Source organism: Haemaphysalis longicornis, unplaced genomic scaffold, assembly GCF_048455015.1.
Source record: "Haemaphysalis longicornis isolate Haplotype H1 unplaced genomic scaffold, Haemaphysalis longicornis Haplotype H1 scaffold_9, whole genome shotgun sequence".
NCBI lineage: Eukaryota > Metazoa > Arthropoda > Arachnida > Ixodida > Ixodidae > Haemaphysalis > Haemaphysalis longicornis.
Window position 1 is genome coordinate 54,710,072 of NW_027526460.1, and position 18,247 is coordinate 54,728,318.

The 18,247-nt window shown below is 47.1% G+C and overlaps 1 protein-coding gene across 1 annotated transcript; it reads right to left on the bottom strand.

Annotated features, from left to right (window-relative positions):
* Window positions 1-3,334: 3,334 nt before the first annotated feature.
* Window positions 3,335-6,724, bottom strand: LOC144151403 (uncharacterized). The gene is made up of 3 exons (XM_077682442.1): window positions 6,587-6,724; window positions 4,151-5,005; window positions 3,335-3,482 (listed from the first exon to the last, which is right to left on the bottom strand). Exons 1-3 carry the CDS (start codon window positions 6,621-6,623, stop codon window positions 3,424-3,426), a joined length of 951 nt encoding a protein of 316 aa, XP_077538568.1. The 5' UTR covers window positions 6,624-6,724; the 3' UTR covers window positions 3,335-3,423.
* Window positions 6,725-18,247: the final 11,523 nt, after the last annotated feature.

Genomic DNA, 18,247 nt, shown 5'->3' on the forward strand with positions numbered 1-18,247 from the left:
AACAAGCACGGCATAGATTAACAAGGGCATTCTGAGCGACCTGAGCGACCCTATCAGGTCGCCATCGAAGCGGTACCAACAGGCCGTGGCACGCCAGAACTGGTGTTATTACGTTCACGAAGCCTTCCAACAAAGCAATGGATAATCTTGCCTGTGGCAGGCTCGTCACAACAAGCGGTGTAAAGGAGCACCTAACCGATAGACTGCGCCTGAACTCGACGTTTACCCGACGTTGGTTGGTTGATTTGATTGATTGTGGGGTTTAACGCGCCGACGCAACGCAGGCGATGAGGCGCGCCGTAGTGGAGGGCTCCGGATTAATTTTGACCACCTGGGGATCTTTATCGTGCGCCGAAATCTCGTACACACGGGCGTTTTTGCTTTTCGCCTCCATCAGAAAAGCGGCCGCCGCGGCCGGGAATCGAACCCGCGACCTCGTGCTCAGCAGCGCAACGCCTTAGCCACTGAGCCACCGCGGCGGGTGAAGATAGGTTGGGACGATTCGCCGCTATTCCCGACTTATGCCGTGCGTGAAGCTGTAAATCACCTGTTGTGCATCTGCCCTCGATAGGGCGCTGTGCGAAAAACTGCAGCGAGCTCCCTTTCTCTTGTATGTCACGGAGGCAGGCTCGAATTTTGTGGTTTTCTGGAGCCCTGGGCCAAAACTGCTGATAGTACAATCAGTAACAAAAGTACTGATCCAGTTCATACGATATTCTAAACTAGAAAAATCTCTTTAGATTATGATCCGTGCTCGCGTATCGAAATATGTACTATTTCGAGCTGCGGTGTTTATCTTTCTTTCTATCTTTTTTAGGGGAATGGGGAGGGGGGGTGTTCTGCTTCTTTTCTTTCCACCCTTGACTTGGTATTTCTACTCAGAGTTTGCATTAACGATTTCCTTTTCAAGTTTATTTTTATGTCCGAAGTTTGCTAGCAGAACGTCCTTGTAACTGGTTCTCAACGTTTTTTTTTGTTTGTTTGTTTGGCGTCTCGCTGCTTTATTCTTAATGTCCAAGATTCACCACTCTTCACTGTAGTCATCCCCCATCTGCCGTAGCAAGCCCTGTCACTAGAAGGGATGACCTCACCATCTCATATTAAAGAGCCCCCCCCCCCTTCCCACTATCTCTCACCCCCTCTCTCTCGTGAAATAGAATGAAGGCCCCAGTGAACTCTAAAGCAGCTACAAAGACATTGCCCGCGTAGCGCCAGCTACGCAACATGTTCTCAAACCCTTCACTGTGAAGATTTGAGTCAGACAGGTATTATTATTAATTAATGATGTTATTAATGATATTTTTATGCTGTAATAATGCCAATAATACTATGTGCTCAGACGAGAGAAATATGGTTCAAAAAATTCTCACGCGAGATGACTGACGCCATTGTAGCCGTATATTTGCAGTGTCAGTGACTGGTGTTCTCCTACTAAGCTAGCAATAAATTTGAATAAAACAGATGCAAGAACATTAACAAGAAAAGCCGTCGCTATTTTGCCTGACAGCAACTGAGATAAGGGTGTTCCGTCACGACGTAGCCGGTCTAGGGTGCGATTTGTTTGGTTCAGGATCTTGAAGCAAATGTGAGTAGCCCATAAAAAACATCAAGGTCGCGGGTTCGATTCCCGGCCGCGGCGGCCGCTTTTCTGATGGAGGCGAAAAGCAAAAACGCCCGTGTGTACGAGATTTCGGCGCACGATAAAGATCCCCAGGTGGTCAAAATCAATCCGGAGCCCTCCACTACGGCGCGCCTCATCGCCTGCGTTGCGTCGGCGCGTTAAACCCCACAATCAAATCAATCAATCAACCATAAAAAACAGCGCTATAGGCTAGAGGTGACACGGCCGGGTACTGGGTGCTTTCGTGCCCCTACTCGCTGGTATAGTTTTTTCTGCTATTTATATTTGCTTCGAGGCCCGGAAACGGATTGACGGAGTCAGGGCGTTTGAATTTTTGTTCATTCTGCAGACCATTTTCCTGCGCATGTGGAGGAACCAGCTTCAAGCGTCGTCCGCTCCTCCACGTGATTCGAATTCGTCATGACCCTATTGACCAACCATGAATTCCTCGTGCGGCGCCTATTGTCTGTCATAAGGCACGAGCACCTCAACACTTTCGCTCCAAACCCCACTTTTAAATGCAGAGTATTTCAGTAACTCACAATGTCACCCGCGTTGACGTCCGTAGTCCGCACCGTAATACTATCCGGCGCCCGGTTTCGATCCCTCGACCCTGCGGGCGGAACGCAATGTACATGGTGCTCTACTCACTGCGCCACTAAGCCGACACAGAATGGGACGCTACTAACGCGCCTTATATCGTTGACTCATTCAAATTACTGCTGACGAGCGCTCTCTCGTCAGCAGTTGCCACAAGTGCAACAACATTAACGTAACGCAAACTACTTAACGTCGTGCGCCCCCGGAAATGCTCTGCATTTGATCGTGCCCCTCGCGAGGGGGATGTTTCACTGCGTCTTCTCTCGGTCGCGGGACCCGTGGCGCCATCTGGCGGAGGCGCGGCACAACTCGTAGCACTTTATTTGAAAAAGCGCCTCGAAAAGGCGGCAAATATGAAATAGGGATGACGCGCTTTCGAGGCAATCAGCCGACGCGGCTGCTTTGTGTACAGACTCGGCGGCGAGCGTCCCGGGATTCTGGTGCCGACCGAACCCCATTTCTGAGAATGCCTGCCATATGCACCCCACCCCGTTCTGATCCTTCTAATTTTTATGGTACGCTGATGGACTATACTCCAAACATATGGTGGGGAAGCCGACACCTGGTTTACGGCCACTGCTGTAGCTGAGTTGAAACAGTGTTTTTTTCTTCAGGCCTTAAGTCCAGGTTTTAGACTTCGGTAGCCAGCCTAGTCCTTTTTTTTCTCTCCGCGCTTATTTATTGGTTTAACCGTTTTGCCCAGCCATGTACTTGTTCGGATATAGCAAGTCGCCACCCGCCGTGGTGGCTCAGTGGCTAAGGCGTTGCGCTGCTGAGCACGAGGTCGCGGGTTCGATTCCCAGCCACGGCGGCCGCTTTTCTGGTGGAGGTTAAAAGCAAACACGCCCGTGTGTGCGAGATTTCGGCGCACGTTAAAGATCCCCAGGTGGTCAAAATTAATCCGGAGCCCTCCACTACGGCGCGCCTTATCGCCTCCGTTGCGTCTGCGCGTTAAACCCTACAATCAATCAATATAGCAAGTCGCCATTGGGCTTCCATCTCTCGCCGTTAGTTTTACGCTTATTTTTTGCAGCTGTATAGCTCCATATTTATTACTCGACGTGTATTCTGTAGGCTACTAATGAGCAAATTCAGTGCAGTCAGACGACGGCAGGCATAGGGGATTTAATTTTTATTCACATTCCATTTTATTTAACTGTTTTGCGAAGCTTGTCGCGTGACATTACCCGTCTTCATGACGCCTATAAATTAACCTGGGCTTGGGTCTGCGCAACAGCTTCCTGTTGGCCGGAAGCGACAGCTGTAAAAGAGAAAAAATAACATCTCGTTTTTAGGTGCGTGCTCGAAGACCGAAAGAACTTTCAATATGCTTGCAGCTATGAAGCGCAAACAAAAGTATCTAACAAAATCACGGTTGACTGTTCTGCACATGTGTACATGCATAAAACTTTTAAGTCTTCTGTGAAGCATATTTATTTACGTGACATTCTATGAAGGATAATTATTCTGGATTGCCACTTACGGTGCCCTACACATTACAGGGACCTTGGTTTTTCATTTGCCCCTGTTGTTTGCTACAGCGCTCCGTCAATTGGGCCAGTCATCATCCTTTGTAATAGCAGATAAAAGTGATTCCTCGGTGAAGTAACAAGTTTTTTGCCTGACGAGGAAAGGATGTAAATAAGATACACGCTTGCAGAGATAATTTGTCCTATAGGGAATTTTTTTTCCCGAAAAACTTATGCATAAGGAATTAGTGAAATAACCCAGAACCTCTACTGCTTCTCCGGGTTTTCATTGATTTGCCTGGGGTTTGTAATAAACATTTCCTCGCGTAATGGCTAACGGTTTCGGGGTGCAAACAGGCTCCTGGTACACGGTGAATGGAGCACTGATTACGCCGCCGAAATACTTCTTCCTTAACACTCCCAAGTTTCCTAAACAGTATCTAAAGAGGTTATGGCTTACCTGCACCACCCGGGACTGCAGTGACCAGTCCACCTTGGCTAACTGTGGTGGTGGATCCGATTTGAGTAGTTGACGAAACTGGGTTGGAGACTCCAGGGTGCGGCAATGGGAACGGGGCTGGGTGAGGAGCTGGGACCGGTACTGGATACGGAGATGGGAATGGTACGAAGCGCTCGATCGTCACGACACGGTTGGCAACAGGAATCGTAACTGGCGCTGGTAGCCCAGTCAGTGGGTCGACGGTGACAGTAACTTCTCTCTGGTATCCTGCGAAATGCGTTCGGACCTTCTCCAAAGCACCGTTGCCGAAGAAGCGAGAGCCATAGAGACTTCCGTATTCCCCTCCGAAGAGTCCAGGATACCCTCCGCTCAGGTATCTGGAGTAGGCTCCTCCAAAAAGACCGTGCTGAGATGCTTCCAGAAGGCCAGGGTAAAGTGGGCTAGAGAATCCATGACGAGTTGAGTGAAAGAAGCCGGGATAAAAACCTGCACTTAATCCAGGGTAAGCCCAACGGAGGTAGCTGTTATAAGCTCCGCTGTGGAAGCCAGGGTACAGCCCTGTACCGTATCCAGGATAGCCTGCTGGGAAATAGGGGTTGTAGTAAGCATCGCCAGGGATGCCAGGATATATGTTCGTTCCAGTGACCTGGTGAGTGGTGGTTCCATGACTGACGCTGGTACCAACAGGATTGCTGGTGGACGAAACCACAGTCGTTGCCGTACCCGTGCCACCATTAACCAAGGTCGAACCAAGGAGCTCAGGAAAAGCCTCAGCTCCGGGAAGAGCGGCAGCAACAGTGTTCTTGAGCTCTGCCGCTTTATAGACGGTCTTCACGGCTCCTGACGCATAGGCTACTGCGGGCAGAACGGCAGCAAAAAAAGTTGTGTTAGAATCATTCCCCGTTGGAGTGTGACCGTTTTTGCGTGTGCGGAACTAAAGAAAACGTGCGTGAAGGGAAATTGAAGGATTTAATGTCATTTCGTGCAATTAAAAGACAGAGTGAAATGCACGCGGGAAAAGAATGTTTTAACACACTACTGCTGAGTAACGACAGCACGACTGAGAAATATTAGATATAGGTGTGCCTTCTCTAGAACAACAACAAAGAGCAAACGTTTTTAGCTTTCTGGTAGTCTTCCTAGCATGGCGATCCCGGCCTTGGGGCAGCGCTTCGTACCGAATACGTAGATTTCTAAGGTGCAACGTATCCATTGGAGAACCTTCAAACGCCAAAATCAGGAGTTTTCATTCAACCCAATATTAATGTTGCCTGGCGATCGGGTCTGGACTTCGAAGATTGCCCGGCCGAAAACGAGCTCCCTAAGAAATTTCGGCCAGTGTCTCCCCTTCCTGCCGTAAAGAATTTTTTTGCGACTGCAAGGCGATGTTAATATTGAAGCCGCTTTTATTACACTAGCAGAATCAATAGCATTATCGCTTCCGGCTTGTATTTGTCCGAGCGGGTATGAGCGCATGAAACTACCTCTATTCTTCTTTATGGGTCACACCTCTGCTGTGTTATTTCTTATTGCACTATAACACAAAAAATGCGCTCGGTTTTATTAGCCTGCTTCTGAATGGCGTGCATATTTCGGGAGTTGTCGCCAGAAGCTCTAAACTTTCTACAAATTTCCGTTCTCGTTCGGTTTAAAATGTGCTCCTAGAGATGTAAAGCTACAGAACTGACTTCGCTTGAGACACTCCTCGATGCCCTTACATTATTACTGCACGCTCCACGAAGTCACAGTTGTGTTTCCCCCGACTAGAGCCAACAAGCGAAATACCCTAAGTGATGTTGCAATGACGTGTGCATGCAAATCTGCTAGCCAGTACTCCAGAGGCCCGTGGCTCGATTTTATGCTGACAGCGGGAGCATCTTGGTCACTCTTTTAGCACTTCGACTATGCTTGCTATGCGTTTTGACGATGGATACAGCCCTCTTCTCGGCTCTTCGGCTGTGTCAGCACGAATATCTTTAGCTTACTTTTAATGATGCATTCACTTTACTTATGGTTTCGCCACTTATATAATCCAGTAAACGTTGTAAGCAAAACGTTCCGGCCGAACACCATAAAGATATGTTAGTGAATGTTCCTGTAGTGTGGTCTGCATAGGTCAAATTGTTCAACATGGCATGCTTCAGCACGGGCTTTTCGAGCATGCATTCATCAAGCTAACAAGGTGTGTTCTGCACGGGGGGAAATATATTGCGTAACGGAGAGATCGCTTGCACAGGTGAGTCACTATAGTGTCTTGTTTTGTTAGACGATCAGATTATGCCGAAAAAAAAACTTAGCAATTTCAAATGATTTTTCTAGGAGATAAATATATCGTAACTATGCAAGTACTGTGAATAATTACTATCTCTATGTAAATAAATAAACCTGTCCGCAGCACGTATTCTGTCGGTAGAACAAATAGCGGGGCCAACTTACCCATGGAAAGAAGTGTGAGCGCAGCGGAGATCTTCATGATTACGCGTTCTACTGTGATGCTGGTCGGACGCAGCAAACAGACGTGTCTTGCAATAGCCCAGCCAATGTTTTTATACGTTCCTACACCGTTCTGACCACTGCCCTATAAACCAGTTTTTAGGACTTAGCTCGCCCACGTGAATTGCAACTCATTGTTTCTGGGACAATGCTGCGCAGCAAAACAAGCAAATATTCACCCTAAACGCAACCCTTGCTTAGCCTGTTTTACACGACCTATGAGTGTAAAATGGACGGTGTCTTTAACACTGGGTTCAGTGGTCAAAATTGGACTACCAGACAATGATCGGGCAATAGCCCCACCAGTACTCGCTGGGGATTGCAGCCTTTTACGAAGGATTGGTCGAGGTGCCGTGCTCCGCGTTAGAGTGCGATAGGCTCATGCCAGGTCAATGGCGTGGCAGAGCCGTTTGTTAACTTGGATGTGAGTCAGACATCATCCGTCTCGGTAGCTTTTTTTTGCGAACAAGCTATTAGTCTGCCTGCTGAGACTGAACGTCTCTTCGGCCTTGAGAAAGTGTATACCTGCCGAAATGATTCATATGCAGCACTCACCCAATGGAGTTAGGGATCCTTGTATCTGTAAGGATGGCACAGGGCAATGGGCACACGCCAGTTGTGCGGTGTGATGCAATCGAACGGAGTCCTTTGGATCGCCACAGTCGTCTGCGGTAAGTGCGAATTTTGTGAGCGCAGCCTTACGGGGCACAACTGAAAACTTTTTCACTGTGGTCGCCCTGGCCGCAGCAATGTGTATTTGAGAGGAATATACACGTAATAAATGGTTAACCGGTAATAATAACACGTAACCAGAAATAACTTGTCTTTTCTGTGCTATTGCAGAATAACTTTCGGGTACTCCGTCGAGACACGGGCACCATTTGTGGGCGTAGCTAATATATATTAAAAGCGAAGTATTTTCTATATATATACGGCAACAATGGATTCCCAAATTACGGTTTCAAATTTTGTTACAAGAAGTAAACGTGCAACCAAAGTTTGTGAATCCTTCGCAGCATGATTTGTGGCGTATGTAATTCCAAAGCCAACCTTATAATTACTGTCTCATGGTTTCGATGTTATTTTGTCATGCAAGAAGTCGAAATAATGATTATAAAGCATCCGCCCAGGACAATTTTAGTGACACTTTAGACAAAACTGCTGCCGTTGAGTGATTTAACTATAATTGAAATTTACCCTTTAAATCATTATTAGTAGCATCTAGACGTACACATGTGTCCTAATGCATGTGTTTAATCATTTCTTTTCTGTACAAATATCGTAATTCCTGAATTTCCCCTTTTAATAATTTATGGAGTAGTTAGTTGTGCCTCTGTGCGTTGTCACGAACATGGAAATTTACACACGTACTTATCGACAAATTATTGTTTAGTTACCATATACAATGCATAGACGTAGTAAGCTCACACGGTTTCTGTCTTTCTTTCGCTTATTGGAACATAGAGGGAGGCGGTAACAAACCACGCTAACAACGTTAGGACTTGGAGTCGATGAGGATGACGAAGTCCACTAGTACGGCTACCTTGTGTAGATATTCTTCAAAAGGCACAACTACTAGCTGTCCATTTTCGAGGTCAACATAGAATTTGTCAGCAAACTGAGTGACCCACAGTGAAAGCTGAACAATAAAACTGTAGGACGAGTCCCCGGGGGTTGGTACCTGAACCCAAGAAAACCTTCAACAAATCCTCATCGCAAGAGAACTTCTGCAATTGTTGACATGCACACACACGGACATATTATCCGAATGCCGGTTTTCTGCAAACATAAGAAAGCCCACAATTTGTGAACACTTTTCCGCGCGTTTCTAAACCTGCGTGATCTATTTTGCCGCTTACAAGTTATCACCGCGTTCCCCCGTAACGAATCAGCATCGCTAAAGGGTTTTTCGGGCACTTCTGAATACACGCAAACGCAGTTTTCACATTTTTCTCCTTAATTAGTGCTGCTGGCAGGACGATTACCCATGACTGCGCCCAAATATGTCTCTACTTTTCCTGAAGAGCCTGTTATCGTGCATCTTGTCACACAACATCCGGGCCCACAGGTGAGGGAACTGTTCTGGCCATAGCTTCCTTGCAGGTCCCAACTGCATGTGTGCAAACATCACACCCAGCAGTGCATGTTCCGGAGCATTTGTGGCAACCGACTTTACTCCATTGTCTGTTCGTCTTTCTCAACCAGCGTGAGTGGGTGCAGTTACACCGACTAAATTGAGAAAACACCGACAGCTACTAACAGCCCCTTTGTTTTTATTTTGCGTGTCCGCGACACACATTTCATAATCTTAAAGCAGTTGCTACGCTTATGGTTGCATTGGTTGCTACAGTCATACCATAATACACTGGAGGGAAGCTTAAAAGTATCGAAATTCAACCCAAGCCTTTAGCAGCCCACACGTTTGTTTTTACTTACGCAAAACAATCCTGCTCAAGCAGTGCGGAATGCTCGCTTGCAAGGTCGGGTATGGCGGTACTTGCAAGATCCGGCTTCGATAATCCAACAAGTTACTTGCGTACAACCGAAGGCACCCCTATAATGAGAAGCCACGACATTTATAAAAGTTTGTGCAAAGACGGGCAGGCGCAAACCAATCGGCATTCCCTTCAAGCCGCTGGGCCTTGCTCGGCGTTACAGTAGACAAATAGAGAAGAAAAGGAAACGAAAGTTCATTTCACATGCCATAAATCAGTTTATATAAATCGTAATGGCAAAATCCTTGTCGGAGGATATCACTATGATTTAGCTGTGCGAAATCCCCACCGACTCCATAGCCTCAGCCGAGGGGGCTTCATAGCCACTTTAGCGCAGATATATCTTTGGTGCAGACGATGTGCGTATGATCCCGCCGCCAGAACGGCCGCTTTCCAGATAGAACAGAAAAACGAAAATTCGCATGTGACGAAACTTCGGCGTGCGGTATAGTTTACATGCGGTCTGATTTAATGCGTAGCGTCTACCAGAACTCTTACGATACCCCAAGTGCAGCTTGGATAGATGAAACGTTCAAATTATAAATTTTGTCGAAGTATTTTTAAAGTGTACCAGATTTTACCGAGTATCACCACAGCCAGGACCGTGTAAGGCTTCGCCTTTCCACGAAAAAAATCGCTGCGGCGTAGCTCAGATAATCTTGGAAATGCAAAGCAAAAGCTTGGCTTAGTCTGGTTGAGTCTTGGTTTAGCTTGGTTAACCTTTGATTTAGCTGTATTGCCGACCACGCCTCAAAGCCATTCGGTACCGTGCAACGCTCACAGAAGGAGGCAAGGCGAACGCGGCGTTTGCGGGGGCGAATGCGCCGAACGCGGCGTTCATTCACGGCGAACGCCCCGTTCCTCTTCGGCGGGCGCCAGGCGAGTCCCGTTGTCTCAGGCAACCGCCGCATGCATGGGAGGCTGCGCGGGTGGTCGGCTGCCTCGGCCGCAGCTGCTGCGGTGACGGCTGCTCGTTATGCGCAGAATGACTGAAAATGTGGCCTTGTGCGCAGCGGCGACAGCGGGCACGGCGAATCACGCGATGCGCTTCGAGGGGTCTGTAACCGGGGGTGTGTCTCCACTCAAAAGGTCACCTGGCGCATCCCCCGCGAAATTGCTGGACGAAAGTAGTAAAGCTTTGCTATAAAACGCATTGTCGCCGAAAGCGACGGAGAAAAGGAGCCACACAGTTGGTCACCCGATCCCTGGGGTTGAACACGACCCACCGCCCCGAGCGCGAGGAGCGAGATAGGCCCGTGCCCCCATGCCCGTGCGAGCCACCTCTTTATTATCATTAACAGGCATAACCGGCGGGAGTAACAGATTTAATCGTTACAATAACGTAAGTGGAAATAAATTCTGGAACAGAATTGAGGAAACCAAAAAATAAAAAAATTGAAAAGAATAAAAATTTAACAATAGTGAACTGACGAAATCAAAAATATGCGACTTGTATATCTCTCCCCCAAAACACAGAGTAAACTAAGGAATCCCGGAAAAGGACGTTGCAAATACAATAAAAAAATAGCAGAAATGGGCAAACCATGTTACGCCCTGCGTTTGCACAAAAAAGCACAAATGGCAGAATTAACACACTAAATCGTTATAATAGCGTAAATGGAGATAGTTTGTAGAGCAGAATTTTGATAAACCACGAATATGCATCACGTGGTACATCTCCAAAAACGAAGGCTGAACTAAAGCAGCCAAAAAAGGAACGCTAGAACCACGAAGAAAAAAAAAACGGCGAGAACAGATCGATTCTGCGCTGCACCTCGGATCTGCGGAAAAATACTTAGTTGGCGAATTAAATGTACTTAGTCGCTATAATGCTATAAGTTTACATCACTGGAGGAAACAAACAAAGAAAGATTTAAAAACAATCATCATCAGCCTATTTACGCCCACTGGAGGGCAAATGCCTCTCCCAATAACCTCCATTTATCCCAGTCCTGTGCTAACATTTCATTGGGGTATTCATGGGAGGTTAAAACAATAAAGCAACCCAAAGTCTTCGGTTACCATATCCAAACCTGGCTTTGATAAACTCACAATGTGGGCAAGCGGGATAAGAATTCTACGCATTAATAGGTAATTCTCTTAATTTCTGCACATATTTTTTTCTCGCGCGATTGCCCCTTTTAAATTTGGGGTAAATCACTGTTTTTCAGGGCTAAAACACTGGCTGAGTTCAAGGACGCGGGTTAAATCTTGTCCATGGCGCCCGTTTTCTTGATGGAGGCGGAAAACAAGAACGACCGGGTGTCGAAACTTAAGCCACGGCCGCTCGATGGAAACTAGTTTCCATCGAGCGGCCGTGCTTAAGTCCACAATGAAGAACCCCAGTTGTGCTAAATTAATCTGGAGCCCTCCATTCATGGTGCACCTAGCACCATATGCGTAGCTTTGGCACGTAAAACCACAAAATTATTTTTCTGAATTTCTTGCGAACACAGGACTTTTCAGTCAAAATTTGACTAAAGATGTACCGAATTCGCGCCAGAATGCAGCCCCACGTCAAGCACTACTTTGCCATTGCCAAGCTTGTAACAATCGTGAGACATATTGCTCTTAATGTGGAAAAGCATAGTTCTAGAAAAAATAATTGCCTAAAGGTATAATCATACGTCCAGCCCGTTCATACTGTCATGTTACATAGATGGACAGTGGCACCATGGCCCAACGTCGACGACGAGGGGGGATTGACATCCCGGGCGGATGCTCTCATAGCCGCCTTGTAAATAATGTAAATAGATAGGTCCTTATCCTAAATCATGGATCGCGTCGAATTCACTCTGTCGCCATGTAACAATACTGTTAAGAATTTTTTTGGTGGAGGCTGTGGTGAATTCGTCGCTATCCTGGCCCCTATCTTCGCCCCGTGTCGGCTCCTGAACCTCGCTCCAAGTCTCGTGGATCACATTGGCACCTGGCAGCAATAGACGTGAATTTTTCCCAGCCCCATGTCCCGGGTTCATGACCCGCCAAGACCAGGTGACCTGACAAGCGGCAATCTGACCTAAAGCCGACGACATTACCCTTCCCAAATTCCGGCGACACACCGAGGGCTTTCGACGTTGCTTGACTGTGTCGGCGGACATTGCTGTTGAGGGGCCAGTGCTCACGACGAGCACCACATCCTCATTCCTAGAGGCAAGGGCTTCTCCACGTTTCCTCTCATCTAGCATCTTCATCGCAACTGTAAATTTGCTATGGTCGCTTTCGACGACGGCGTTGTTTCACTGGAAGAACAGAGCTGTGGGCCCAACCTCCAAAGGAGAAGGAGAAGAGCCAGCTGTGCGGGCTTTCTCATGGCCGACATCGTGTACATAGTTAAAATACACCGGTCACGTCTTCCATGGTTCGTGTGATCTTTCATGCCGTTACGTAGTAATACTATTATTAAGAAGAACAGGATGTCTTTTTCTTGAAGTTTACCTTTACAGGTAGTATAGAAAGCCCCGTCTTCTGAGTGCAAACAAAGCTCACTCTAAGAAATCGGTGCAGGTGGGCTTTCCGACAACGTCCCAGAACGAACCATTCAGCGTGTTTAAATGGGCGAATTTGGCGAATGACGAGGCCCAGCATGCGATTAAAGTAAAAACTAGGATCTGCGCTGGGAAAACAGCGCACACGCACGCCTTGCGCAGTTTGCATCGCAGTCCGGTGCGATGCAAACGGTTAATTATTCTTAATGATAGGCCCAGGCGCATTTCTACACCGACCTAAAAGACACCACATCACGTTTATTCACAAAAATAACGTGCACAATTAAGTTAAGAGAATATTGCACAGTAAAAAAAACGTTCTGTTCGTCTTGGAAAAGATATTGGTAATGCTTGGGCTTGAACTCCTGCCGTTCGTTTAAAACCCAGACTCTTACTCTACTGGGAGAACAACGGAGCCCTTTTCGCAGTTTCATAAAAGAATCGAAGTGTCTCAACCAAAGCAGTAGATGGCGCTATAGGTGCGCACAGGAAGCGCGGGGCTTGTACCCACAAGTGAACGGAATTTCGCCGTATGTATCTACTCAGGCTAGACGACCTTCCATATTTCTCGACCAAGGGATTGACTTGTCGTATTTGTATATCCCCCACCGTTACTTCTTGTTTCGGTGGCGTGCAAAAATAGATCTGTGGCTGCACGTTCTCGCCTATTTTTATTCTTGGCTGGTGGCCTAACCTCTCCTGACTGAGCACTAACATCTTATCACCACCGTCGTGAGTGCTTATGTTCAAAATTTCAAAGAAGTGGGACAACGTGCCCGCACACGTTCGCAAAAAGGTTCAACTACGTTTGGGTGCTGTTACAGTGATTTGACACCTTAATATTTGCCGTTATGTTTTCTCTATCGAAAACTGCACACGCAACTGATATCTAGGGTACCAAGGCTCAGTGAGCGGGTTGGGTTACGTTTTATTTTTTCCGTCGGTGATGGCGACGAACAAATATAAAATCATATATATTCATAGCAGACCGATTGACTTCTAGAAGCGATGGACTGCGGAGCTGGCACGATGCAACCGGCAACCGCATGCGGCAGTGTCGACGAATGAACACGGCGTTGATATGCTCTGATACAAGTTAAGAACGGAATAGCTCATGTAGTGTATCACTGCTCCGTAGCGACGAACTCCCGATGGCAACGCGAGCGGGTAATTTGAAAGGGGATTGGCCTAATGCATGACATCGCCTTTCTCATCTAGTTTGCTTGTCGTCGCTACAGTAACATATGAGCAGATTAATACCGAAAATATCACGGAAACGACTTGTGTCACATTCAAAATATTCGCCGTAGCAAGCTCTCGGGCCTCGCGGAGGTACAGCCGGCGGCTGCGATGAGGCTCACGGTGACTTCTGTTATCGTTCCATCTCTTTCCCCCGAGCTGCACCCCTGCATACGTACCTGTGCAGCCTAAGTAGGGGCAAACCCTGACGGCCGCTAGTGCTGGGTGTAGTGGGCTTAGCGGCACACGCCAAAGTGAAGGTGTAATCGTTATAACAGCGTAAATGAAGATAATTCGTGAAATGATATTTTGAAAAACGAAAAATAAAAAAATGTAAAAATTTCGGAAAATGGCAAACAGTATAACTCCCGCATGTCCACCATAATGCCGATTTTGCGAAAGTTCCACCTGTTATGGTTATAAAAGCGTAAATGAAGATAATTGGTCCGACGAAATTTCGAAAGACGAAAAAAATATAAAATGCATAGAAATTACTGAAAATGGCGAACCATGTAACGCCCTGCATTTCCACAATGATGCAAAAATCCCTGTCGGGTACCGTGCAACCCTTCAGCTCCTTTTTCTTTTTTTCTTTTTTTTGCGGTTACAAATGTTTATACCCGTACGAAATAACAGAATGGAATAGTACAACTGCATGTGTACGCGCGTGGATGGAGTAACCACAACACGACCAAGCTCGACATTAGCGTGAACGAGCGGCCAATTAATCAACATATACACCGACGTCGGTTCGGAACGCAGGTATGTGCTCACTCTAAGAAATTTTGATACGATTCTTTAGTCATTCACTCACATATTTTAGACTCCAATATGTTCGAAGACGCGACTTCACCGCGACCACGCGGTGACAGGGTCGTTCCCTTTTCGCGTGATCTTTCGGGGTGGTGTGGAAGCGTAAAAGTTCCGCCCCATTCCTTGCACCAGTTTTTCCAGTCATGTGTGTAGTGCAGGATTCGTAAGCAAAATGATGAAAAAACTGCCCAAACGGAACGCAGAAAGGCAAACAGCCCCGTTGCAGAGCGATGCGGCGCAGAATACCGCAGTATCAGACGACGCCCGCAACCGCATGTCCTTGCTGACGCCACCAAAAAGCGATGCATGATTGGAAGTCGCGGTCACGCGGTGCCAGGTGGCGGACGATGCGATGGAGAAATGCGGCGCGGGCGAAAATGCGATGTTTTGATTTGCAATAACTACATCAATACTCATTGCTTTAACAGAATTATTGAAGAACGTAATTACTAGGACATTGGTGTACCTGAAAATGTGAAGACCCAAGTATCGAAAAATAATCCCGGGCCATCTCCACTAACTTGAATACGGTGAGGGGCTTGGCAGGCAGTGTATAAGTGTTTCGTTTTACGCCAATTTCGTTTTGCGCCAATTAGTCCGCGCACGCTATATAGGGAAAACGCTACTTGGGAAACCGCTTTTTACGTTTCGCTGTGAAAAGACCAAGACCTGAGAAGACGGCAAAAACGGCAGCAGCGCTTATCGTCATGCACAAACACTCACAACAACGACAAAGCCGTCCGTGGTGCGTTACCGGGCGCAGTAAGTGTTAAGACTATCTTATGAATGCATTGCATCGTTCCAAACCATGGTTCACCTCATTTATCCTGCCTCCAAGTAGAACTATATAAGGAGGCCGCGGGTGATGGCATTTCGTCGCTTGTTAGCAAGTGCTCATCGCGCCAAGTACATTGACCGCGTACGGGGCTCGCAGCACTGCATAGCACGTATTTAGGGTCCTACACGGCCCCCGAGAGCCCCACCCATGATGCCCCTGCAGCAACCGGGACACGGCCAGCTTTCAATATTGTTGCGTCCTGTCAAACAGGGATGGAGGAAAGTTGTCTTCGTGAAGAAGCAGGGGAAAAGTATTTATTAGGCGAGGTGCCTAATTTGTCAGGGAAAACATACAGAGAGCACCGGTTGGTGGCTAGCATTATGTCGACCAAGAACCGAGCACACGCGCCGCTAGCTAACGCCCTCCTTCGTCGTCCTCTGCTGTGCCACATAACACGGCACGTACCCACGCGGGGCGTTAGCATGTCCGTCCTTTTTGATAATGCTGTCATCCCACAGTTTGGCACGTGACAATATAGTTGCTCTCTGTGCGCGTGCGCTCTCGCGTGTGTGTGCGCGCGTATGTGTGTGTGTGTGTGTGTCTGTGCGTGCGTGTGCGTGTGTGTGTGTGTGTGCACGTGTGTGTGTGTGTGTGTGTGTGGGCGTGTGCGTGTGCGTGTGTGCGTATGCGAGTGTACGTGTGTGTGTGTGTGTGTGCGTGCGTGCGTATGCGAGTGTACGTGTGTGTGCGTGCGTGCGTGCGTGTGTGTGTGCGTGCGTGCGTGCGTGCGCGCGCGCGCGCGCGCGTATGTGTGCATCCCTTTCTCTTAGCATCAGTGAGTGCCACATTTTCTATCTCGGCACTTCCGTGTAGCAATCTAGGCAAACGGCTTCACACTTTTTATCGATTAAGAAGGCTGGACTGATCAGCTAAATAAACCAGTTTACTCGCACACTCTGGTTCGCGAAAACTCTTTAAACTCTTTACTAATAACGTAAAAGACGGAGAAGCTTCAGTATTACCGCTAAAGATTAATGTCGACCCTCCGCGGTGGCTCAGTGGCTAAGGCGTTGTGCTGCTGTGCACGAGTACACGCGTTCGATTCCCGGCCGCGGTGGCCGCTTTTCTGATGGAGGCGAAAAGTAAAAAACGCCCGTGTGTACGAGATTTCGGCCCGCGTTAAAGATCCCCTGGCGGTCAAAATTAATCCGGAACCCTCCACTAAGGCGCGCCTAATCGCCTGCGTTGTGTCGGCGCGTTAAACCCTACAGTCAAATGGTTGATGTCGGCAATATGATGGCACCATAACCGATGGCAATAAAAATAACGACGCGCCATCATGAGCGGAACAACGCCTCCACGTATTTTTTTTTAAATGTTTCTCTTTACAGGTCTTGGCTTCCGGAGGCAATCATACACCTAAAAGCACTGAAAATACCCCGTAGGGTGCGCTTTTATGGTAAGTGACCCGATTAACTGCATTTGAATATTTCTAATCTTGCATTTGTTGTTAGAATTCCTAACATTTTCCGATCCACGTAATCATCTCGGAAAATAATTGCGCTTTATTGTACAGTGCTGGGGCCACGATTTGCGTCGTGCGAGAAGTGTGAATGGCCGACAGAGGCTGGAGTAAGTAAGTGCTCTCGTAATGTGTTTTAATTACGTTCATATACACGATTCGTGAACGCTAAAATGTAGTTGCGCATTTCATGGTTGAGACACCATTACACAGCGCCGATTAATTACATAACCTACATACTCATTCAAAAACCGGAGCCTCTTCTTCACTCTAGGATTTCAGAAAAAGCGTATAGGCCGGGAAATTTTGATTGCCTTGTGTTATCCCCTGGGCAAGAACAAATGTTTGAATGCGGCGAAAGAAAATGCTGCCTTTCTTATGTTGAAGGTGGTGTACATGTGCTATTCCAAAAATGAAGCATTTCCGACAGACAAAATAAGTGTTGAGCCTCGCTGCAAAATTTTGCTTAACAAGCGGTACATATACACACCGATATACAGGGTGATCAAAGTTAAGTCGACAGGTTTTTTATTAAAGATAGGCGCGTAGATTTACGCGAAGACCACCTCTACAGTGAAGTTACGCACCCAGGGGGACACATTAATATGAGGGAATTACGGATTTCGGAGGCTTAATGAACTCAAATTGAATTAATAACTTTTTAGTAGCTACAGTAACCAGGAATGTTTGTATTGGAAAGTTAGACGCAATCATGTTTCCACGCAGTTTCAATTGGCGGAATTCTTCTAGCGCATCCGCAGTCCGAGATATCAAACGTCGAAGTTTAATTGCCGTTCCCATGATTACGCATGCAAGGCAGTCTGCACCAGCGCAAACCTCCTCCCCTCTATGACGTGCCTGCTGTGTATGGTGTTTAGTTCGACAAAGGGGTGGATGCATAGGCAAAAGGATAACTGGCACCCTTTCTGTCTTTTCTGGCGTTATCGGAATCTGCAGTACTCGGAACCGCTTTGGAAACACAGAAAAGAAGGGAGGAGCTATGCACCGGTCTTGACTGATACCATACGTAATCATGCGAGCGGCAATTAAACTTCGCAGTTCAATATCTCGGACTACGGATGAGCTAGAAGAATTCTACCAAATAAAACCACGTAAAAACACGATTGCGTGTAACTTTCCAATACAAACATGCCTTGTTTCTGTAGCCACTAAAAGTTATTAATCAATTTTAATTAATAAAACCACTTACATCAATAATGACGTCTAATTATGTGTCGCCCTGTGCGCATAAAATCGCTGTAGAGGTGA

Bases quoted from the DNA above. Each gene is read 5' to 3' on its own strand.
- LOC144151403 (XM_077682442.1), bottom strand. From the start codon at position 6,623: ATGAAGATCTCCGCTGCGCTCACACTTCTTTCCATGG. The intron at 5,006-6,586 runs GTAAGTTGGCCC...TTCTGCCCGCAG, and splicing joins GCTCACACTTCTTTCCATGG to TAGCCTATGCGTCAGGAGCC. The intron at 3,483-4,150 runs GTAAGCCATAAC...TCTCTTTTACAG, and splicing joins TGCAGTCCCGGGTGGTGCAG to CTGTCGCTTCCGGCCAACAG.